At 29.9% G+C, this 25,894-nt stretch overlaps 1 protein-coding gene across 8 annotated transcripts in view; it reads right to left on the bottom strand.

The window, feature by feature from the left end:
* LOC132726844 (glutamate receptor ionotropic, kainate 2-like) overlaps positions 1-20,579 on the bottom strand; it is a 38,338-nt gene extending 17,759 nt beyond the window's left edge. For 2 of the 8 annotated variants that reach the window (XM_060712255.1, XM_060712249.1), the window contains exon 1: positions 19,189-20,578. In XM_060712255.1, coding sequence (XP_060568238.1) covers positions 19,189-19,270 — 82 coding nt within the window. In that variant the 5' untranslated portion in view covers positions 19,271-20,578. Of the gene's footprint in view, positions 1-19,188 lie in introns of all 8 variants that reach the window. The other 6 variants (XM_060712279.1, XM_060712241.1, XM_060712265.1 and 3 more) reach the window with 4 other exon arrangements.
* Positions 20,580-25,894: the final 5,315 nt, after the last annotated feature.

The following is a 25,894-nucleotide window of genomic DNA, read 5'->3' as shown; positions in this document are numbered from 1 at the left end:
CCGTTACATTCTAATGTGGTGTCACAACCAATTGCTTGTATTAGAGATAAGCGTTTTAATTGTAACAACTTTTTACATAATACACACCATTATTTATTGTTGTTATCAAAGACAGACATAACTGTTATAAATCATAAACTAATATTTTCTATTTCCATATAGGAAATATATTCAGAAGCTCAATTGCCATATAGGAAATATATTCAAAAGCTCAGTATTTCTATCTGACGGCTTACTGCTAAGATAATCTATATTTCCCATTATATCATACGCCATAACAAGATCTTCTTGTATGAAAACATATACAAAAACGTCCTCAGGCTATGTTAACGTAAATGAAACGCAGGAAATAAGTCCAGATTAGATTCCTCTATATTGACTAACACTGATCGATCTCGGGGGTAGTTTATTAACAAGATCGTCTTAGATGAGACAACATTTTAGATACAGCGAAACTAATGATTTATGTCTGCCTTTTATATCGATTTTAGAACAGCCTAAAGGATGAGATAATGATACTTTTGATGTAAATGCGTCATATGACATTAAATTGAAAAAAAAATATAAATCTATAAATTAACATGGCACGTTATATTTATTTATTTTAAGAAAATTAAGGCAATAACAGAGAATTAACAACAAATTTTAAAGTAAATCAAATATTTGTTATTTTAAATGCCATTATACCAAAATGAATGGTGATGTACGGTAAAAGTAATTTCTGCATTTTACTTAAAGTATTTTACTGTCAAATATAGTACAGATGTATTTAAATATAGACAGTACATACACACATATTTAACTTCTAATGCATAACACAGAACACTAATATAGAAAATAGTCCAGCAAAAGATACATTGTGCAACATTTATTTATCTAAATTAAGTTTAAAGGCCGAATATGCCTCAGACATGCATTTATCTTTATTTCTCAAAGTTCTGTATTTTTGTTGTCCTATTACAGTTTCTGAAATGTTACTTTCTGGCCAGTTACCTGAACTATTTATTGATGTTTTGCGGTTTGCTAATAAGTACAGTGAATAAATTATCTGTATGAAAGTAAAAATACTAACTTGTTTGAATTGTGCTACATTTATAACAAATATTTTCCCATTCAGTGCTAATTTCCTAAAGTAATAAGCATTTGATATGCTCTTAAACAGTTATAAAAAGAAAACGTTATAAAACTCATTTCACCATTTCTTAAGAAGGAAAAATATTTCGCAGATATGAAATGCAAGGCAAATTTTCAGTTCTTGACAGTAAAAATGTAACCTTTTATTTTGATAAAAGTGAAAGACAGTACTGAAAAAATACCAATTAATTGCAAGACCAACATTCCGTACTTTCAATATAAGTGTTTTTTTTTATATTACATAGGCATAATTTTGATGCTGAAATACTAAAATAAGTATAAACAATGGTAATCCGCATATACAATGAGATTATTATCTTTAACTACTACTGTTAGCATTCCAGAATAATTATCATAATTATCATCATTAATTTGTGTTGGAACCTTATTAAAAATGTCTGCTTTTTGTCTGCAATGAACCAGCAATGTATTCAACAAGAAATTACGTACCAAATTCAGAATGCGATTTGTACAAATTTGACTCATAAACACACCTGTATTTGACCTCTCTTTACAGACTTAGAAAGAAATAGAAAGCCGTGATAATCAGCACATACAAATATATCATTATTTTTCAAGCTTTTTTGTACTGTATTGGTTTCCATGTCAAGGAAAAAGTGTGTATCATGTTAGCATATACATGTACATTTAACTCTTAAAGACAACCCCTCAGCCACAAGAGGGAAATTTAATTAATATTAAACTACTTGTAAACTGGAGAAGTTTATATACTTTAAAACATATAATTTACTAATATATTCTTAAAACCCAGCAATCTCTATATAAGAACAGAACAGAACATACATTTTATTAGATTAGTATGGTTTAAAATAAGTATGAGGAATGGACCGAATAACCTCGTAACTTTGAATTTAGCATGAGTGTTTTAGTTCTTAGCATGTATGAGAATGATAACGTGTTATAACGTGGTGGTTATATAAAAATAGAAACAGAAGCTGCAATTCATCGGTCAGATTTTTAAGAAGTTTATTCATTTTAAATATGTAGAAAATAGTACAATTTAATAAACAGAATAGTCTTATATCGCAGAAACCATTTTATCTAGCCTGTTTATGAAATATAATGGAAAGTGCACCATCTCACACGTCCCTTGCACCGGTTTAAGCGGTTTCAGAACTCACAAAAATAGTAGAAACAACTATCCCGTATGACCACAAAAGCAACAAAGAAAACACTTATTACGTATGTTTTACATTTTATGTTTAATCTTCCTTTATACGTAGAGTTAATTTATTGTAGATAGTATGTATACATGTATAAAAAGCTAATAAAGTAACAAATACCTCGTTTATTTATTTATTTATTTTTGTTGTTGTTGTTGTTGGGGTTTTTTTTGTAAAATTTTTTACAAGATGGATCATTTAAGTACACGTATATTACGTAGATATTATTTTGCTTGTACATTTACATTAGAATGAAATACATTTCAATCCCGCCCTAGGGAGTCATTACGTTAATAGGTGTATACAATCAGCCAATTACCATAATGTTGTACTATCTGCTTCTGCTAATATATTTTTGATTTACGCAAATTGTGAAAACTATGGTTTTTACGTAATAACCCATAATGTAATTTTCATCCAGGCTATATTTAATAAAACCCATTACTGTAATAGTTTTATTTACACGTATTTTTGTTTTTCTTCGTTCTTTACTCACTTTTTATATTTATTTAATACAAAATTATGTATGGTTGATATAATATTAACATTACAAAAACAACGCGGGGTAATATGATGTCAAGATATTCAAAAATGATGTTTTTGTATTACCATATCACATAATTATTATGTACAAAAATTAATATAAGTTAATGACTTTACTGTAGTTCAATATTACAGTATCCGCAAATAGCAATCAGTTGCTATGTTATTATGCTACATGAAGTATGTTTAAATGATTTTGATACAGTTATAAGGGTTTTACCATGCTAGTATATGACGTACACAGATTTATATATATTTGTATGTGTTAAATTTAGCATATCTCATTCTATGTACAATTAATAAAAAAATGTGTATGTAAATTTTTGCAGCCGTAGGCCTTTAAGCGAATACAAGTTTTTTAATTGTCATATACAGTATATAATTTTGTTCGTGTCACATAATAACATCAAACACCATTTTCTTTGATTTAAAATATATAATGCTATATATATTTGACGAACAAATTATTGTTTGAATTAGAAAAAAAAGAATACTTCCAGGTGCTTTTATAAAAGTACTACCTATGGTAGTTTGTTGTTAAAGCTGCATGACTCCCGATCCATGCTACTTTCCATACAAATTTTGAAAATGTATTTAAAATGAAAATATTGTAAAGTAAACAAAAAGAGAAATTAATACATTGCAAACGGCACTTCTAATACACAAAATGTCAATAATGCTAAAAAAATGCATTACTTACTGGGTTAGTCACAAAGCAGAAATATGGTAATAAATACTGCAAAATCGGTCAATAATCATAGTTCATGTTGATTATAGCTTAAAACTTGAATCGTTTTACTTTTTTTAAAACCTAAGCACATTTTTCTCAAATTTGAATTACTTCAATTATTTTGGACGTAAGCTGCTTAAAAGTGAAACACGCATGCAGGAAGTAACTGTTAAAAGGCTGAAACCATACTTAAAGCAGCATATTATTTTGTTCCGGAGCACTTTATTGTTTAGGTAAAATGTTAATTTGTGTTGAATAACAGAGACATTCTATACAACAACTTTTTCGAGAATCGGGCAACAATATTATTTTACTGTTGAAACATTTTATAGAAATATTTCTTACGGTATAGCTTAATACCCATTAAGGGTGTATTGTATAAAAAGCCCCCACTATAGTTCCTCTCTACCATTTTGAAGTATTATATTAAAGTATTCATAAATATTTTGGCTGAAAGCATTTTGTTGAAATTGCAGAATCGCTGAATTTCAAAGCAGGGTTACAAGGAAAAGTTCACATAAAAAACATATGCAAATTCGGTTATCTAATGCTCAGTAAGCACATTCATTAGATGAAAAAGTGTATTCATAATTATGATAACACTCACGTGACTTATGTTGCTGTAGCTGTTGTTGTTTTTTGTTGTTTTTTGTTTTTTGTTTTTTTTTAAACATTTGAATATGTGCCTATAAATCTTACTCTATTCCAAAAGTTTAAATATGGTGACATACATTTTTAGTATGATAGTTATATGACAGCAAAACTTAAGCAAATTAGACTTTAGTAGATAGCAAGTTATTTGAGTAATTAGATGCACATACTACCTATTACACTCAACATCACTAATTCCGCGTCATCACTTATTTCACGGTAATGGCATATTTTCATGTGACCAGTGTTAAAATTGATCAGAATCGACATATTTTATTCAAACACCTAAACAACAAAGTTTTTGTGCAAAATGTTTTAAATCTCTAAATATTTACGTAAAACAGAACAACACTTTCCAAATTTCTGCAAAAGCACTAATAGTCCGTTAAATTTGTGCATACGTCTGAAACAATCATCATCTTCTAAATGTTCTTGTTTTTTGAAAGAAAAAAATTGAGATGGAAAGTAAAGACAATTTTAATATTTAGAATTAAGCAAAATAATTTGTGGAAATTTAAACTAAAACATGAAAAAAAACTGAAATTTAACACCATTACCGCAATTTAAATGATGATCGAGTGCTTTCAAAATGGCCGAAATAGGGTCTACGTTTGATCCAATAAAACTGACTTTGACTGAATATATTGTTGTTTTCTTGTGTCATAATGCAGAAACTAAATACTTATTTGCAATAGCTTATGACAATTTTTGTACCATTTTTGTAAGTGTCTTTTGTTGTTGTCTTTCTTGTTTCAAGTCGTTAAGTACCGTGAACTAAGAGGAGCACAGCATACCCTAAAGCACGAAAACCTATTTATTTCACAGGACTAACCCCTCTTTGCAGCGAGTACTTAGAAATACTTCAACTTTGTATATTATGTTTTAAAGGAATAAGTTCGAAAGAGGTAAGACTGAAGGCGAACAACAAGCAGCAAATATAATATGATGAACTAGATTAACAAGGAATGGCGGCGCTCAATGAACGACTTCAACTTTGTATATTATGTTTTAAATGAATAAGTTCGAAAGAGGTAAGACTGAAGGCGAACGACAAGCAGCAAATATAATATGATGAACTAGATTAACAAGGAATGGCGGCGCTCAATGAACGACTTCAACTTTGTATATTATGTTTTAAATAAATAAGGTCGAAAGAGGTAAGACTGAAGGCGAACAGCAAGCAGCAAATATAATATGATGAACTAGATTAACAGGGAATGGCGGCGCTCAATGAACGCACTGCAAACTTGACAGTGTTACTATACGTAATTACATCAGCTTTTTTTCAAGCATTATTTTAACATCATTTTTTACAGTTGTTTCTAATCATACTCAAAGCAAGATCACTAACAACGCAGTTTTCGTTCTCTTACAAATTGCAATAATTGGTGATTATAGATGAATTTGCAGACCAAAAAGACAAAGTTTCTTCAACATAAAACTATCAGAATCTTGCCTGCACTCTACACACAGGTTAAGTGAACCTGTAATTGCCATTTCGTCTAATTATTTGATTATACATTTTCAAAGAAGTCGTTTTTTTCTGTAACTCAGAGCATATGGATGTTATTTGATTAAGCACGAATCAGGTGTGTGTGAAACAAACATTGCTTTATATTCTTTCTTTGGTGCACAAAGATAAGATGTCTTAGCCTTCCTGTTGGGCGGTAAAACTTGTCCCTGATTTACAGACACTTTCTTTCATCATAAACCAAGTAGTGGTAAAAATTGAATTCCCAATTTATCATAACGAACAGCAGGACTTTGTCGTCTGCTATTCAAGGGAAATATTTCCTCAGGTCATAGAAGCGCTAATGAAACGCGGGAAATTATCTAAGATTAAATTTCCTATCTGTAATAACATGATAATTGTCCTCCTGAACATAAAGGCAACAACATGTTGTGCACAAATGCCTTTGCAGCCAGCTAATATATCGATCAGTCAAATATAGCGGTTTTTTATCGATAAAGGAAATTCCAGTTTAAATAATTAAAATGTTTCAAGTTGGGTTTTCTCATATTAACACAGTATTACTTTTTACTCTTGGGCGTCCGTGCCTAGGAGGGTAACATCAAACTATTTGCCCCTCACCACTCTAGGCTCGAATCTCGGCAAAATTCTTTCATAGGTCAAGCTATCCAGCTAGCTTACGGAATGCCAATGATTTTACTCAGGTGCCCGTTTGTACTTGAAACAATGCACGGAGAGGCACATTAGGCCTTCCTCCACCAGTGAAGCTGGAAAGTCGCCATGTGATCTTTAATGTGTTGTTGTGACATAAAACCCAATAAATATAAAGTGAATATTGCGTTTTTTAAAAGTGTAAATTATTATTATTAAATATGTTTATACTTTTGCCCTTAAACAGGTCAGCAATATTTAAATTATTCAACACGACATGAACGTTACGTTTGACGCTGAAGATTGTAAGGATCGGCAGTAGAAATTTTGTAATCTGATTGATTTATTGTGAACAAGAAACAAATGTGAGAAAAACTAAATAGCATTCCACACCACACATTATATTTTCGTCATAAAGTTTTGTATATGTATGCCTCATGGGCTTTTAAGCCTAATGGTTTTGATTGAAATAAACTTTTTTATAATTAGCTTTGAAAATCTTAAGAATAAACAAACCAAGCAAAGAATTAATCAAATTATTTGTCCCAAAAAAATGTTGTCTTGCTTTAGCGAAAATCCGATGGTTTTGAAGAACACCAAAACGAAATAATTTCAACACTGGCCCTTGTTTTTTCTGTATCGTCAAGAATACAATTATGCAGCAACACAAATAATTATTTCTAAATAAATTGCCATTTTTAATTAAATAGAAAATAAGTTTCTGTTATCAAGATATTGTCATGCCATACATTTAGGATTATTTATATTGTAACTTTTGTTACGATTTTGTTGTAGGGGAGTTATGACATATTTAAAATTGCCTTAAATTGCACACAATAAGAATTTAATACATTTTTATACAGCATATATTGTAAAATCAAGATTGTTCGAAAATATAACCATTGAAAAAAGTAGAAACGCATTGGCATGAATAGTTTTAATTTACTGAAACAGTTATCTTTTGTATACATTGGTTGGGTTTTAAGTTAATATGCTGAAACAAAGAAGGTAATTTTGTGAGTTCTCAGTTCTACTTTACATCATATTATATTGGGTACCTGGGTAGAACTACCGTCCTACTTTAGATAATTCAATAACTTCCTAACAACCCTGGCTCGTACGAAGGTAGAGAGGTTGACAGGCAAATGATACAATGTCAGTAACTTAAATCACAGGAAAGCACTAGTAATTATTTGGTAACAAAATGTACAAATAGTGATACATTGTTTGTTATGTTGTATGAAACAAAACTTCTTTTAAACTTCAAAATTCTAGATATATTCGTATTTATTCATTTATTCATGCAATGACTGATTGATTGATTGATTGATTGATTGATATCTTGATATCTTGATTGATTGATTGATTGATTAATTGATTTATATATTTATTTATCTTATTATTTATTTATTTTTATTTATTTATTTATTTATTTATGTATCCCATTATTTGTTTATTTATTTACATATGTTTTTTTTTATCATTTTTTTTATTTTGCCCATTGAAATACTCTGTTTCGCATTTTATGTCTTTTTTTCAGGCATCCAGTTCTTGACAGTGTCAGACAAGTGACCTTTCTATTGGAGATTACAGAACTGCCGAATAAGCAATAATGCTATTACATTTTTTCTTTCAAATAACAAGCTTTTTTCTTCAACGGATTATGTCCTGAAGCTATCAATACAAATCGATATTGTCAGTTAAGTCTCGAGAGAAATGGTAAAGTTTCGAAACTGTATTATCAAGTCATACATTGAGCAACAACAATGATATAAAGGACTCATGAAGTCAAAGCGAGAGTAATTTGACATATTTATATATGTAACAATGTCATAATTTGTATGAAAGGTTCATGAAGCAAAACAAAGAGAGTAATTTGACATATTTGTGCATGGATCAGAAAAGGGAGAAAACTATGATGGTATTTTAAGTGACATAATGTAATTGTTGGTCATATTTTCGTAATCAGGTTGACTTGTATTAGTAATATAGTACTGTCTATAATTGTTATGATAGTGATCGACCAATATTTGATAATGTAAACGTTTTTATAAAATGATATTTTAAAAACGACCTAAATTATAAAAGAACTACCCTCCATTCTTTTTTAATTCATTCTGAATGAAATTTATAACAAATTTCTGTTGGTCACATGAATTCGTAATTAACGTTTGTCTTAATTACATGTATATATAAAATTGAACACAAATATGACACAATTTCAAGTGATTTTGATTTTTACCTATACATTAATCATTTACAATTAGATCGGCAAAATGCCACTTTAAGATACTTTTCAATGTATGAATTTATAGGTTATATCAAATAGTGCAGGACTGTAGGTTGCTTGAATATATCATATAAAAACCGAAATTACATTTTAATGGGTTTATATCTCTAGTACTTACTAAATTAAATACAGGACATCTCTAGTACTTACTAAATACAGGACAAAGTAATGTGGATTTTTTCAGTTTAAGGACCGATATAATGTTTAGTGGATAAAATGTAAGAATGATCGATTTCAAGCTGAAATTTCAAAGATTCAAAGCGATATTTCCTGAAAGACGCGATCTATATCATTTCAGATTTCATATCGTTTCCCTATTAATCACAAATGACGTCAAGTTAACAACCGTAAATTATCAAGGGAACATGCGGAAAGAGGAGTGAACGATCTGCGTAACAATTTGCGTAACAATTTGCGTCTACACATGTAATTGGTTGACGCTTTAACGAGAAGGGAAAAGCTTGTGAAATTCATAAAGAAAGTCACTCTGGATGATTGTATGTAATTATTGTACTTCACTGTTTTTCTTGCATAATTCAAGATACACTTGAATTTCCAATACGATATGAAACTAAACGTTTTTATCCTAGATATGAATAGCATGTTTGGGTGACTTAATTTGAACAAAACTGATACATGGCATGTATCAGCGATAGTATGTTATTTGGTCTTGTCAAGTAAGTGTTCTCTCAAGGGAATGATGATACAATTGGTAAAGTCACGTTTCTCGTGCAAGGTATCAATTTTCCCGAATAAAGTTACTATTGATTGCATAGTGTTTCTGTGTATCTGAACCAACCTAAATTCGAAACTTTAGATATCATGTTAAATATTTTATTTTGCATTTATTCCCCTATTGGTGTATACCTTTTTGTTTTTGCTATGGCTATTGATTAAGAAGAAAATCTTTAAAATGTATGGGACTATATCTGAAGAAATATTTTAAAAGGGTAATTAATTTTGTTTTTATAACCATATGACCGTTTCGAGATTTTTTTTGTGATTTAAAATATCTATGTAATTTACTATTATACATGAATATTGTAAGAAATTAGAATAAAATGTCCCAGTACAAAATATGTTACTGCTACTTGTGCAATGATTTCACGAATGCGCCACTCGCTTTCAATGAAATTTACGTGACGTGTATGTAATGCGCCATCATCTTTATCAGAATATAAATAAAGGACAAAACAAACACATGTCTTCTACTCATTAAGGTGTTTAAAGGATATAAATTTATTTTTAGATATACAGCCATAGAAAAAAGCAGTTGAAAGCACAATATTTTTACAAAATGCATATACATGTTTACTATGGTTAAAGTAAAACGTTCTTTTTCATTTTATAGTACATGTATAAGGAATCTTGCCAGCAAAACAAGGTAATTGCTGGCCACATAAACAACAAATTAACCACGGTATCAGGTACATATCTATCATTATAATATTATCTATGATTTGGCCAGCAAATAAATTACGCATGAAAAGAAAATAAACGTAACTGACGGAAGGTTGTTTCTTATAGAAGAAATACGGTACATTAAAATGCATGTCTGAGTTCTATTAATGATTTATACGTGTACATGAAACCGCTTTTAAAGTGTTACTTTGAGATATTGACTGTTCTTCCCTTTAAGAAAAGCAATTATTTATGTTAGGACAGACTGAAGTATAAGTTTTGAATATGTCAAACAGGAGATTCTTCTTAGATATTACCTTATCTATTCTGGGTTAAAAGCAATGGAAACACTCTCGCATGTAAACGAAAGAGAGTTCATGAAAATGAGGTTTCATGAAAATGTTAAAGGGCCCATTCTGAAGTTTCGTTTTCTCTAACATGACAGAATTGGACATAATATTACTTTACGAAATTATTGTTCCATTTTATACAGGTCTAGATCAATAACTTTTGTTTCAAAATTTAAGATCGTTCGCTCGCTCCTTTTTTACAAAACAATATTCTAATTGTAAAGAATGACATAAAAACCAAGCAAAGGTGTTACAACGCTTATCACTTAAATCGGGCTGAAAATTCTAAGTACTAAGAATAGCGCAAAAATACGATTTGCAATATTTCCTGATCTTTTGTATATTTTACTGTTTGAAAAGCCCAAGCGTACCTATGTTAAAACGTTAAGGCTTTTAGACCTTAGTGGGGGAAAATCGAGCATTATAAAGCACATACACAAATGGCATACCTAACAATCCCCTGAATGTCAAGATGATATTCAGATACAGATGTTTTTTATCAATTTCCAAGACAAAAAAGGAAAAAGAGAAATTAACACAATTTTATGTTGTTGTCTTTTAAAACTTTTCGTAAACGACTTGGTGTGCTTTGTTTCGTTCCTGTTTACTGGAACTGAATTTTCATTGAGGAAGATAAATTACAGCCTGGGGAAAATTATTTATTACCATTTTGGCAAGCCTAAAGCTTCTCCAGACACCAAGGAGTTTGTTTAGCAACCTTAAGGGACATTTAACAATGTCTTTATTCTTCATGCCCATGCCTCTCCCTTTCACTTGGCAAAGGAATATATCAAATAGATGCAATGTTTACATACTAGGAGTATTGTTATTAGGTGAATAACATTTAACATGAAAAGAAATATTGCATTTGAATAATTGTATGTCTAAAGGCATAGCAATGTTATTCGCTGCCAATAAACCTTCGGCGCAATAGAATAGCTGATATAAAAGAATATCAAATAAGAACCATATATTGTAGCCTGGCATAGCCACATTGAACGTTTAGCAAGCTCGAATTGACTGATTGTTTCATAAAATAATGTCAAAAAATAGCAATGAATACACTTATTCAAGCTATTCAGCAATGCCACTGTAGTGTGTGTTTATCTTGTAATCTTGTAAAATACTTAGAATAATTTTATTTGATTAATATGTTGTCCATTATATAGTGTAAAAAATGATACACATACTCGTCTTTGGACAATACGAGTCATAACTCCTTAAACAAAAGAAATAGCAATTGACAAACTGGAAGAGCAAGCGTGATAACATTATTCATTATGAGGTTAATGAATATGAAAATATTCATATTCTTGTCGTCACTTTATTGTTATTTCAGTGAAAATGTCTACGAGTCGATATATCACTAATCAAATATTATATGAGCGTTTATCAAATGTAAACATGTTGTACGAGATAGGCCGGAAGGCAAACAGAATAAATGGCACATTTAGTTCCACACGGGAATCGATTCGACAAACATTATTGGTAAACATCCTACATAATGTTTGACTTAGAACAATTTGTATTTATATTCTAAACGCATAATATAATTAATAGTGTTATAACAGTTGAATTAATGACACTCAATTAATGGTATCTTGTATGCTATAATATTGCCTCTCCTGCAAAGAATGGCTAATAACGGCACAGATCAAATTTATCTGCAAGACAAATCGGGCAATCCAATTTAAACAAGTGGTTTTATCGAACGTAATAAATAATTTTAAGCGTGTCTGAGTTGCATGCATCACGTATGATTGTTGGAAATGTAAGAAAATCTCGGAAAAGGAGAATATCCGCCGGAAGCAACGAAAACCAAAGTATCATATGAACATTGCAAAATCAGTTTGATTTAGTCTGTTCATGATAGACAATGTGAATGTGCAATATCCAACACTCCCAAGCGCCGGCTTAAGCGGTATTTATTCCTCAACATACACCATTAATATGCCTGAATGACCAGAAAAAAATAACAGCACTGGAAATGGAGTGAGGAAATACAGCGATCATGCTTTTCCGTATCAAATAAAACCTATCTTACTAAATTGAACCGCATTAAAACGACAATAATACTATATAATATATTTGATTCAGGGAAAAGTAGTGAATATAAGGTGCACGTAACTACTCATAAAATGTACAAGTCATGCAGTAATAATTAAAAGGATTTGCCATTATTGTTCCCAACGTGTTACCTACAAAAAGCATACACAATTCTTTTACTAGTACTAAAATGTTTTTCCTTTGTAAAGTCTATTACATTTCTGCGTTATCCTAGACTTAAACCTAACCATAAATTAAGCAAGTAAATTTTCAGAAATTGTTTCTTCAAAATGCCCTGTTCCCGATTTCGTTCTCATATTTTATTACTTAAACTGATTACTTCGAAGGGAATGTTTCCCAAAGTTTCGATTTATTGTCATATTGCATTTGTTTTGCAGTTTATATTGCTTTCACATTAATATTTCATTACGCGCTCTCAGATGCGAGCGAAGATACCTTACTAAAGGATTAGTTTCCTCAATATTTGAACTGTTGGAATTTTTTTGAATTTAATCTTATTATATAGCTAATGAGCATATATGCCCCAATTAATTTGATATAAATTAGACTCAACATTGACCTGAATTGAAACAAAGTGCAAATTTTCGAATTCTGTACCCAAACATTTACAAAATGAAAGCATCAAATGATTCTGTCTCTAATATTTTAAGGAACGATTCAATGAGATAAACCGGTTGTTTTTATATTAATTTTTGCATAATTGTACTGAAGCGTTTATTTCAAATTAAGATGCTTTCTTTTCACATTGGAAGCATTACAACTGTAGTTTGGATTTTAAAGTTTAACATCTATCCCACTTCAGGTGATATTTTTGGTAATTTTTTTATAAATTCGGTAAGTGATATAACCAAACATGACACTAATCACTCTCAATTTATTCTATAATCACCTTTTTTCAACATATACACCCCTTGATAAAAACAATGCTTTATAATGTTTTTCCAAGTGACAATCATAAAACCATTTCTGTTTATTGTATTACACAAAAAAGAGTTGTAGCAAATAAGGTCATCCCATTTAACAAATTAATGAGAAACATCTTACTCATAAAGAATTATTTCATTATATCGGTCGAATTATCTCGTTGTCATTATACTATAGACAATTATAGTTTATGGCATCATGTATTAATGTCATAGTTCATAGTGTCATTAATTTTGTTGTACATTGATAGCATTTTGATATAAATACCCACCATCACTCTTTTTCATTGCGATATAGATATCTTGAATAGTTCACTGAATTCCATTTATAGTTAGTGGTCCATTTTTACCATTTCTTACTAGTTTAGTTGAAAAAGTAAAAATTTCCTAGATCTTAAAATAAACGCATGAACATTTTTACAGCAGATAAAGCCCTATAATGAATACAAAGGCATAGCAAACAAACAACTTTATTTATTAAGACACATAACATCTATATATTTTATGTATAGTCAAAGATTACATGTCAGAGCAGTAAACAAGCACCCTTTACCGACATATTTTCTGTTTTTAAAATTGTAATACGACTTTAAAAAGTGACAGAAACCCTGCAATATTCAATATTTCTTGTGAGAATACATGAACAATTCAACCTACGATACGATTTGTTGTTTTACTGCTCTTATTTCCATTATCCCCTGAGTCTCTCATATGTTATAAAACGTATTGTTAACATAATTATATTTTGTCCCAGTTAAAGTGCCTTTTTACTTCACTATATCGATTGAGTGCATTGTCGTTTTCAAACTTATTAGCCAGATTTGTTTACATTTTAATTACCCTTTTCATGTTACTTTGTAGGCCATTAATTGTACAATGTGTTAATTATTTTAAATAACAACGCTAATGCTTATTTCATAATATCTTCAAAAGCATTAGTTTCCATTATCAACAATTAAGCTACTGAATACATTTTTTTTATCTCGGTTAATCTTGAACGATATATTAATGCATACCGACTGTGACTGATGTTTTATCAATCCTCATTGTGCTTTCAACTTGAGATAAAGCAAGTTTAGGCAAAAGCCTGGTGTCTTTAGTCAGGTTATTTTGGAACATGTATTTGCATTGTTATTCATTTGAGATAAGATTTCGAAGCTTTATTCTCATTTGAAATCAAATATTTAAGCTTTAATCTCATTGGAAACCAAATACCCAAGCTTTAATCTCATTACAGATAAAATATTCAAGCTGTCATCTGATAAAAAAACCCACGAAATTTGAGTTTTATCAAATTAGAAAATACATATTTAAGCTTTCATCCTATACCAATATAAATATTCAAACTAGAATCTGGTTACAAAATCAAATGTTCAGTCTGTCACTTTTGAGACTTCTTCGATCAAAAACTCATTCAGAAAAACACAACTTGTGGCTTTACAACACATTTGATACAAAATGATATATACGGTTTTACATACGGTTTGAAAATAATCATGTTTAACTGATACCTGGATCAATGCATAATGTCTCTGTATTGTTATCAGCGTCTGTTGATTTGTGGGAAGGAAACCGTATTCCTGTCTGAAGCATAGTTTATTAGAATTTCAAATAAGTTTTCCGAATTTGTAAGGCACAGACACCTTTTTAATGGAGTGGTGAGATACAAACACGTGTTCAATAGATTTGTGCACTAATGAGCAAGTTATTGTACTTCTGTCTGCAATAATCGTCTGCTTTAATGTATCATGTTTGTTGCACCTCTTGTTTACACTGTAAATCTGTCTGGACAACAAAAAGGATGTTTCTTAGCTGGAGAAACCTGTTTCATGTTTACTGAATTATATTAAATGCAAGCTTATTTTCTTATAAATCACTTTCACAATTATAACTAAAGATGCATTTTTTCATTGTCTTAATTCATAACCACTAAGGTTCAATGGGCTTACATATATAAAATTTGAAATTCTTACTTAGATCAGATAGGAAAATTAAAACGTAACATATACGAAAGAAAATAAAGATACTCAAATTAAATTGACGATTTTTTAAACGTCCTTCATTCTAAGTTCAATTTACACGATTAAAATAATAATTTTAGGAAAAAAATAATTGAACGAATGACCTGCAATTTTGCACACAAGTTATTAGTATAGAGCTACATCGAACGGTACCAAAGTGTGAAATAAAAAACAAACAAACTCAGGGGTGCCTCATTAGTGTCATAAAATAACTAAATATTTCTTTATTAAAAGACCGAGTCATTATGGGTGTTTATAAATTGAAAAAAAATCAAATTTAATATTTACTTTTTTCTTCTCTTTTTAAAAGTAAACTGTTTTTTTTTATTCATTAACGCATTGTCTTTTGTAAATCAATAGCGTTGAAACAAAAATCGAATTTTAATTAAAATCTCATAAAAGCGACTGTTGACACATATTCAATTTAGATAGATTTACAAACTTTAAGAATAAGGTATGCTTTCAATTTGTACTATTTTAATGTGCTATATATTTTTAATGTCCGATAGCTTTATAAATTTCGATTTGGTAGCGTTACAATGAAATTATTTTTAAATGCATAGTTATGTATAGTAACCTTAAAAAAACTGTCTGCTGATATTCAATTTACACTAATAACAGTCACTGTATTGCAAGTCAATATGAGATTGAAAAATGTGAAATTCAAAGAAGAAAGTATATTCACATAACCACGCTAATATTACATTCATATGTCAGGTATTATGACATTTAAAGCTAGCCTCTGTTCTAATGGTATAACAGTTAAATCGCATTAAAACCATCAGCTTTGCTTTTGGCATTCCTGAAAGCTGCAGGAAGTCAGCACAACGTGTATAAAGGACGTAATTTTTGTCAAAGTAGACCACAATACAATGTTATAATTATTTCAAGCTACAAATCAATGCACCTGAAACGAAATGAAGAAAATCAATTTTGGAATAGTCTGTTTCAATTGAAATCATATTATGATCAAAGCTAAAAACTATCTTTAAATCAATCGGTATTCACTATAAATTTTGCAGTGAATCATTAAGATTTAAGTGCACATGAGTTTCAATGTTTGTTATAACTAATTAGTAATTAGTGAGTGTTTGACAGCACATCTTCTTAACAATAAAATTGCAGTGTTTTTATAGTTAAGATAACTTTTATAGGCACACGTAGCACAGGGAAATGACCCAAATTCAGATCAGCCACCATATCAGTTCATATTTCCTGACAATGTATAACTGAAATGTGGATGTAAAATTCACTGTGCATGTTATTATGAGTATTTTAATCGACCATAACCATTATTTTGAAAAGTTGAAAATAATATGTTTTGACAGGCATAATATAATGCATTGAAAAGACACATTCCTAAATACATAAAAGGAGTACGTAATGCATGTTTTAATTGTGTAATTATAGTCATATCAGTTAAAGAACTGTCATTTATGATGATCCTGAATGTTATCAATTGGTCATTGAATTAATGAAATAATATAAATATATGTAGTTTTGGCTGTTCTTTTTAACTGTCTGATGTTTTGTCAGTCGTTGATTAGGTGCACACTTTAACTACTTTAACTACATGGCCACGGACGCTCCAACTCTTTTCTCAAAGCAACAACACAAGGTAAAAGTACGTAAAACAAACAGGACTTAATGATCCTTTCGATGAAGAATGTTAATAAATGACCTTTTAGTCAAAAAAAGATCGAATTAAACATGATTTTAATTGAACATTAAAAAAAAACAACGCTGTAAACTGTCTGGACATCATGCCCATCCAAGTGTTAAAGATCAGTGAACATTTAACTCTTAATAACTTGATATTTTCCCATAATTGTGTTTTAATAAGAACAAAATAATCAATAATCCATGCGATAAACGGTGATTCCTATAAATGTTGTCCAGAGTGAATCTGTTAGGTCCAATTCTTAAAAGAAAATGTGTGGGGCAGTCTTTATAAGTTATGTCGTTTTAAAATTATCAATTGTTGGTCAATCACAATTATAATTGTCATTCTTTTGAAATATATTACTAATTCAACTCAACTTGACAGCGAAAGAATTTGCTAGAATAACATTTCGGCGATAAATCAAATACTGAGTTTCCAGCAAGTAGGAAGATTCGATATGTATAATGTACATGCAACTCAATTATTTCTATTGTAATTCTGTCTCTATTATGCATTTTATTTCAAAAAGCAAATGGTACTTTATATATATCATTGTGGTTTGCCAAACTGTGAATACATATATTGTTTAAATATGGATTTTTACGCACGTGGGTAATTTCTGAGTTAACTTTAATACCAACAAGTAATTGTGTATGTGTAAAGATGTGAATATCAATTTGAAAGTGATTTAAACTTCTTTAAGGTTGCTTTGTTTTATACGAGTAATGAAACAATTTTGATAGAATAACGTTGATGACTACAAAATACACAGGCATGTCATATTTTGTATTGTGTGAAATTGACGTTAACGGTGAAAGGGATTCTTTAATTAAAGATGTTACGACTAATTCTTGATAAATGAATGATACTTTTATCTGGTCTTAATCTTATCTAATGAAACTTAAAAGTAATAATACTTTTTATAATATTTTATTCCTAGCTTAATTCATGTATTGGGCTAACATTTTTTAAGAAGTCGGATTTTTTAGACAGACCTTATACTATAATAATATATTTGAGCATTATCTCTTAAATATGCAGAGTCAAATTAGAAGTTATATGTATAAATGAATAACAAATATGAAATGCCACATAAGCCTTATGTTTTAATATCTCAAGTTGTCTTCCTGTTTCAAATACTTTCCATTATCCTTGTGAGTTTTCATTGGACTAAGTTTATAGGCAAATATTAGTAATAAAAAAATAATCATTTAGAAAAAGCATTTAGCAAGTTTGCATATCGCGTTATACGAGGTATAGGGTGTCAATCAATCTTTTGACTCCCACTCCTTTTTTTTATAATTCACATAAATCTTATTAACGACAATCAAATTACCAGTACCTGTTCTGTTGTTCAAGGTTACCCATTCATTTTATATATTACTACATATAGATATTTAGCAATGTCTGACAACAATATACAAAAGCATTGATTATAGTGAAGTGAGTATCAGAACCAAACTTAAAACAAAAACAGTAATCGGAATCTAAGGTTAAGTAGAAAGGGATTACTGTTAAAGGTTGTTTAGCTTTCTACTCGATTCTTTTGTGTCTAAGATTATGTTTGGGTACTATTTATTCTGTAACATAATCAAAAATAAACAAATAAAACAAATGAAAAGATAAATGAAAAATAAAACAAAATGAAAATAGAGATGAGCGTTGGGAGACAACAACATAATAAAAAAACATATATAAATGATTGCCATCGTCTTCCATTTCAACAATGTATAGAAGTAAATGAGTTGAATAATGTCTTGAAAGAAATCGATAATCATCTTTGGTCGACAACAAACGATAGCAAACACACACATATAATTTATGCATAGCTTTCATTCTATTTAAAACAAATGTGAATAAGTGAAATATATACTTTCATTAACTATGGTTTCTGTAATTTAATGACATGTTTGGTAGCGAAACATGAACGCATTATTGTTATTGCCGAATTATTTAGACACATGCTGAGTTTTTTTAATCAATAATCTGAAACGATCGACAAATAATCAAACGCAATGAAATATTAAATCAGACAATATGAAAGGATATATTGCATGAATAAAAGGAATGTACTAATGAAGTATTAACTATAAGATAAAAAAGACTCACCAACGTTGATTGGGCGACAGTGTGCAAGAACAGCTAGACTGCTCCAAACTACCAGAACGCCAAACTGCGCCAAAGCCCTCATTCCTTTCTTAAGCACTTTTTGACTTCATGAATAATTCTTCTTCCTAAGTCTCTCACAGCCAATTATTTATCGCCAGATCCCGAATTTTATATAACAGTCATAGTTCGGTTTATATTAACTTTTTCAGTGTCTTTATCACAGCTGTAAACTGTTTTGCTCATCTGTTGGCAAACATTCATTTTCATTTGCATACTTCATGATTTGTTTGAGAGATAAAACAATCCTTACAGAATAAAAAAAATAAGAGAAAGCAAAATATTTTGATGTACGCGAGAAAAGATAACCTTTCACTATTACACAAATAAATAATTCTATCTCAACAAAAAACCGTAATCCCTCCTGTTCAACCCACTCCAGAGATCATTGTTTGTTTTAGTATAGATGAACTAATTCTTTTTATCTAAGTATGGATTAAAGCAACATCTGCCGCGGTTCCTATTTCGTTTTCACAATCAATGTTTAATAAATACCGAAATACTGTTGAGATATCTGATATAGTGTCAGCATATACATTTCTAATCTATGGTATGAACTATTGATTAGTAATCAATTAAAACATAATTATACTTCATTGCCTGATTTCAAGTCTGTTGACATACCGTTCCATGCATATAAAAGAGAAGAAATGAAATTATTAAGGACAATCAAAATATCGGTACCTGTTTAGTTGTTTCAACGATACCCATCTGTTATCCTTGTTTATATTTCAAAGAAAGCAAACAGTTTCCAAAAAGCATTTACTTAATCACGATTGATTGGCACGCATTCGACGTTGTTTTTTTAATCAAACATGAACGCGATCTTTTTGAAGCTAAATCAATTACACAATTTGTTTAATATTTGAATCACAAAACCTCAAAGAGGCTTAGTATTTGTACACATCCCACGCGAATATCCTTTGATATATTATCTCATACAAGTCTCGGTGTGTTGGAACCATTCTTAACGCGACACTCAACCTCATATCACGCTGCTGTCTCTTTAACACCGCATTAAATCTCTCACATTTCCACAAAAATGGACATTCAATTAATAAACCTCCTTTACGCTGATTAATTATTATTGTGAGCAATATAATTAATATCCAATTTCAAGATCATAATGTACAAGATAAATAGGCTAAACAATAGCTTTTGCAAAGTTATTTTTCTTCCAATGAATGCTTATGGGTCTGGCATTATCGATCGATACAGTAGGAAAATCAGCTTTATCCATAAAGTTTCGCACTTGTAGAGTTCTCGCCTCGGTACACGCTAGAAAGTATTGAAAATCCATGGATGTAATATTAAAGAAAAAAGTACTGTCTGTCTGATTTATCCGCATTGTTCAAAGCGCGTGGTATTTTAGTGTATATCAGTGTATTTCTTATTTATGTTTGTGAGATGTTCTTATGTTCTCTTCAATAAAATGTATCATTTACTCAGTGCATATTTTTTGTATTATTTTATTTTACATGTATTTTATTCTGATATTGTTTTTAAATGCAGGGGTCAATTTGGTTTTTGTTTTGTTTTTTGTTTGATTCTTTTTTATTCTTTTTTATTTTATTATTATTATTGTCATTCTTATGATTATTATTATTATTAATAATTTATCTTTTTTTCTTGTTATTTATTTGCTTGTTTACATTTATGTATTTATTTATTTATTTGATTATTATTTATTTATTTATTTATTAATTTATTTATTTTTTAATATGCTTTTCTATGATTTGTTTGTTTAACTTTATCATAGATTTTTACTATTATTTATTGTTGCCGTGTATTTGCTATTTATTTTTAGTTATTTTTGTTCAAGTTTATTTTTTGTTACACATGATCTATGCCTTTAAATGTTGGATTTTATCGGTGTTCCATATTTGACATGTTTCTCTTTTTCTGCTGAATTAAATAACAAATTGCTCAGTATGGCAGGGAATAATACATACTCATGAATTATTTACATTTCTCTGTAGTTATATTAACACTATAGATAGGCGTATTAATTCAACATTCCCAACAAATGTTAATATGCTAAAACATTTATTCTAAAATTTAATGATATTTAGCTCTTCGCATATCTTATACCTACAACAAAAAAAATCCAATAGTCTTAAATAAGGAACAAAGTGTCTTGTTAAATAATTCACGTAACAATATTACAATATCTGTCTGTCTGTCTGTGTGTCGGTCGGTCGGTCGAACGATCGATCCATCCATCCATCCATGACCTTTAAAGTGTATATTGTAAATATCAATGAAATATTTTAACGTCAATCTCGTTTCACTAAATATTGTCAAAAACTGTTGTTCGCATTATATAGAGGATATTGAATGAGTGTAAGTTAAATACTGAATTTATTGCACTCGTTGAATAAAATAATATCATGCTCGCCAGAGAGGCGAGCATAATATTATTTTATTCAACGCGTGCAATAAATTCAGTTATGAACTTACACGAATTTAATATTCTATTTATCACATACCCAAAATAAAGACCGTTTAAAGTGAAATAAGAGTCATTTTCATTGACGCGCCTATAGTATAACGCTAACATTTAGCGCATCTTTACACTGTGTTTGTTAACGCTAATGACGTCACGTCAAAATATATGAACGGCCGTGCAATACCATATTTAATTTTACGGAGTCGCAAAATCGGCACGGGTGTGTGATAATTTGATATAATGCAACGGTATTATTAAGTTACTTGATTTTTTTTTTCAAACGTCTGGCGTATATCATAAATAACATAATACCTACAATCATAGTTACTTAAGAATTTTTTTATAAATTAAAGAATACAATCCCAGTTTACGAGTATAATAACTATTTGATATCTCGGAAAAACATTTTCGTAAATGTATAGAAAATAAAGGTAATATTAGAAAAAATAAAATTATGATAACAATATCTTAAACTACCATTTTGAAATTTAGCGATATCATTGTTTTTGTATCTAATGCCACTTCAGCTGCGTTATATTGAAAATAAAATCTACTTTAATTAAAGTTTTAGCAATGACTCTTTTTTATTTTACCTGTAAAACAATTAAACATACGTAATACATTACTAATGTTTTTTAAAAAAAGAAAAAAGTCAACCACATGTCCCATTAGAGACAAAGTTAATCAACTTTAATGTTTTATTTGAAACCCTCTGTCAAGATAGTGTAAAGAAATTACAAATTTGTAATGGAGTGCAAGTTTTTAATTTAGATTAAACCATTCATTTCAGTTCGTAACTATGGAAGCTATAAACCAACAAACAGTATCTAGAATCCGTTCCTGATACCGACCAGTACTAATTATTAAACGTTGCGACGTTTTCCGTTATAGTACCAAAAAACAATTGAGCCTGTCATGACAAAACCAACATATTAATGAGTTTGCGACCAGCATGGATCCAGACCAGCCTGCGCGTCCGCACAGTCTTATCAGGATCCATGCTGTTCGTACAGACCCTATAACAAGTAGAGAAACTGATAGCGAACAGCATGGATCCTGATCAGACTGCGCGGATGCGTCACACGGCTCAATTGTTGGTTTTAAACCAACACAGATAGCGGTTCCTAAATGTCAAGGCCGTCCGACGCGTTAAGAACTCGGCCATGTCACCACTTATATATTTGAGTTCTTTATCTTGGTCGAACATATCTGATTTAAAATCGATTGTCATAATGATGTTAACACATGTTTTATAACAAACAAACGCTCAGCCTAGTAAATAAAAATCATTGACACTTAAAGTGACATTATGCCCATCTAAAGGTATATAGTGAGTGAACAGGTTAGAATAAAAATAAATTTTCATTTTGCCATAATTCTTTTTAATCTAATCATTTACGTCACATAAACAATAAATAACCCCCAGATCCAAACGAAATTTCTGTAAATATCATTTAGAATTTACCTTTTACATTCAGTGTATAAAAAGAGTGGGGCAGTCTTTTTATATTTTAGGCAAATTTTAAATTTTATCCAAAACATTTTCCAATATAAACTGTTGGTCAAACATCATTTAAACAGTCAATCTTTTGAAATATAAAGTCAATTAAGCTCAACTTTACAATGAAAATATAAGCATAATGTCACTTTAAATAATTTTTTTCCTTCTTTCTGTATTACCCGTTGATTATTTCCTAATATTTTAATTTTAAACAAAGCGAATGTTCTGAATCATAATTGTATTTAATTTTACAATATACGATATATCTAATTTGCTATGTCTAAGAAGAAACCAAACATTTAGGTTGGGCCGACATGACAATGCCATATACTGTATATACTGTTATGGCAACATTTCAGGCTGTTATTGATGCCAAACAATTCTAATTGCCAGGCAATATATGTCTAAAATAATATCAAAAACAATAAATGTTGTTGGCAATATGGCAAAGTCATAAACGTCATTCTGACATAATGTTGAACAAGGCATTATACAGCGTAACCAATAATAGTCCAAATTTGGAACAACGAAAGGGCACAAGGTCAATACGCAATATCATTTCTAAGAAAAAACAACAAAAAACACCTTATTATCTTTCATATACTGTTAAACATGATGAATAGCCGACTTTTGTATTAATAGTCTTGTTTTAAACGCTTGAAGAGCACATTTAATCTAAATATCACACCTTAATAGCTTTTAAGATGCTTTCTGGTAAGGCCACAAACAAATTACAGTTAAGCACCGTTAATGTAATTGCGAATTTATAATTGTTATTTTGAAAGTATTTGTATTTGTTTGCATTTTACTCCAATAAACTGCTGTTTATATTAGTACATTAAGAGAAGTTGTAGAGTAAAACGATCGTGGAAAAAAAGACAGTTATTTAAAAACTATTCAATTTTATTTAAAAACTATTCAATTATCAGAATCGCTGCTAATTACAGTTTAAAATCATAGTGCCTGAAATGAAGTAAATCAGTTTATTATCTTGATTTAATGATCCGAGAGGGGCCTATTTTAAAATAAGGAACGTAATATAATGGTAATAATGGGTCCATATGTATTAAAGTGTATTAAAACTTGATGCAATAATAAAATGGCTTTGGTAATACTTTTACGATATGTAAGGGTATTTTGTAAAACTCGTTGAAGATATTTCCTCCGCAGTTAAGTGTCCCTCCCTCCCACCACCCCCTCAGTCCCTTAAACTTTATATTTGCGCTGTCCTTTCTGGTGCCTCTTTGTAAGTTATTGTTGGTTTTTCGTTGTTGTTGTTATTATTGTTGTTGTTGCTGGTGTTGTTGGGGCCTGCATTATTTAACTTTTCACTTCTGTGCTAACTTTTCTCTCATATTTATTTGATGCCTCCGCGTGACAAATGAATTTTGATCTATTTTTATTATGCTTGTTTTTTTTTATAAAAGCTCTGGCATGGGAAGATCCCTTAACGGCAATAAAACATAATCTAATAGACATAATTCTGTTGTGTCTGTTTGTGTTAGAAACAAAACCGCACAAATACAACAGTTTCCATGCCCTTAAGGATCGGCTTAAGCAGTTTCCGATCATCAACAAATGCCAGATATCAAACGAGCCAATATACGTGACAACACTGCGATGAAGACCGCGGGAAAGTCGAATAACGCTATACATTGTTACTGCGTCAGAAATCAGCGTATCAAGTCTCAACACACATATCTGAGATGTTCTGCAGACCAAAATTAACATCTGTCCTTTAATGGATTGCATTTCAGTTTAATATGGCATACATGTTATATTAATTTATCTTAATATACAGTGTATATCTTATATATCTTATACAATTTAAGGAGTACCTGGTTATATGCATGTTTTACAGTAAAGGAAAATGGGGGAAAGCAATTCACAAATGTATATTATATGTAATTTCACACTCCTAAATGTTTTACATGGCAGGGAATCCGCGCATTATTACCGGAATTAACATTTCTAGTTTCTATACAGTATTACAAAAAAGATAGAGTTGTTGAATTATTGTTGGTGGGTGTGTGTATGTGCGTGCTGCGTGATTTTTTTGTTGTTGTTGTGGATGTTTTCTTGTTATTTGGTGTGTGCTACATGACATTTACGGTTATTTTCATTGTTTGAAAAAACAATACCGCCGAAACAATCCTCAGATGTTTATATCTTATGCATTACTAACATAATTATTTATTGTACAGTTTATTGTATTTCAGTTTCTAGTTAAGATACAAAACGAATCACCAATAAGCATTTTCCCATCAATTGTCTATGACTTGTATACATACAAGAGAACCGTTAAATTCAACGCATAATTTCAACATAAATGATTGCATTACTTTTGTTCTACCTAAGGCAACGCATTTTGTAAACACAAGTTGTAAGCATTATTGTTAACTTATTTTTATTTATTTGTTGCTTTTTTCTGTTTTGTTGATGGTTAATCATGAAACAATATAAATGAACTTGATACTTAGTCTTATTTATGACAAAAGAACATTTGTAAGCATTTGTATAATTTGGTGCTTTATTAAATCTTTTTTCTTTATTTATTTTCTCCATATTTTATCTTTTTGTGCTAGTTTGTTTGTTGTTGTTTAAAAAACTTACCGTGTTTTTTTTCTAAAATACAATATAAAATTTTGAAACATTTTTATCAGAATATTTAATGTTAGTCTTAATTATAAAACAAACGT

Source organism: Ruditapes philippinarum, unplaced genomic scaffold (assembly GCF_026571515.1).
Source record: "Ruditapes philippinarum isolate M1 unplaced genomic scaffold, ASM2657151v2 ctg687_1_1_1_1, whole genome shotgun sequence".
In the NCBI taxonomy this organism is placed as follows: Eukaryota; Metazoa; Mollusca; class Bivalvia; order Venerida; family Veneridae; genus Ruditapes; species Ruditapes philippinarum.
The sequence above is the reverse complement of the archived record's forward strand: the minus strand, read 5'-3'. Positions and strand labels throughout refer to the sequence as shown.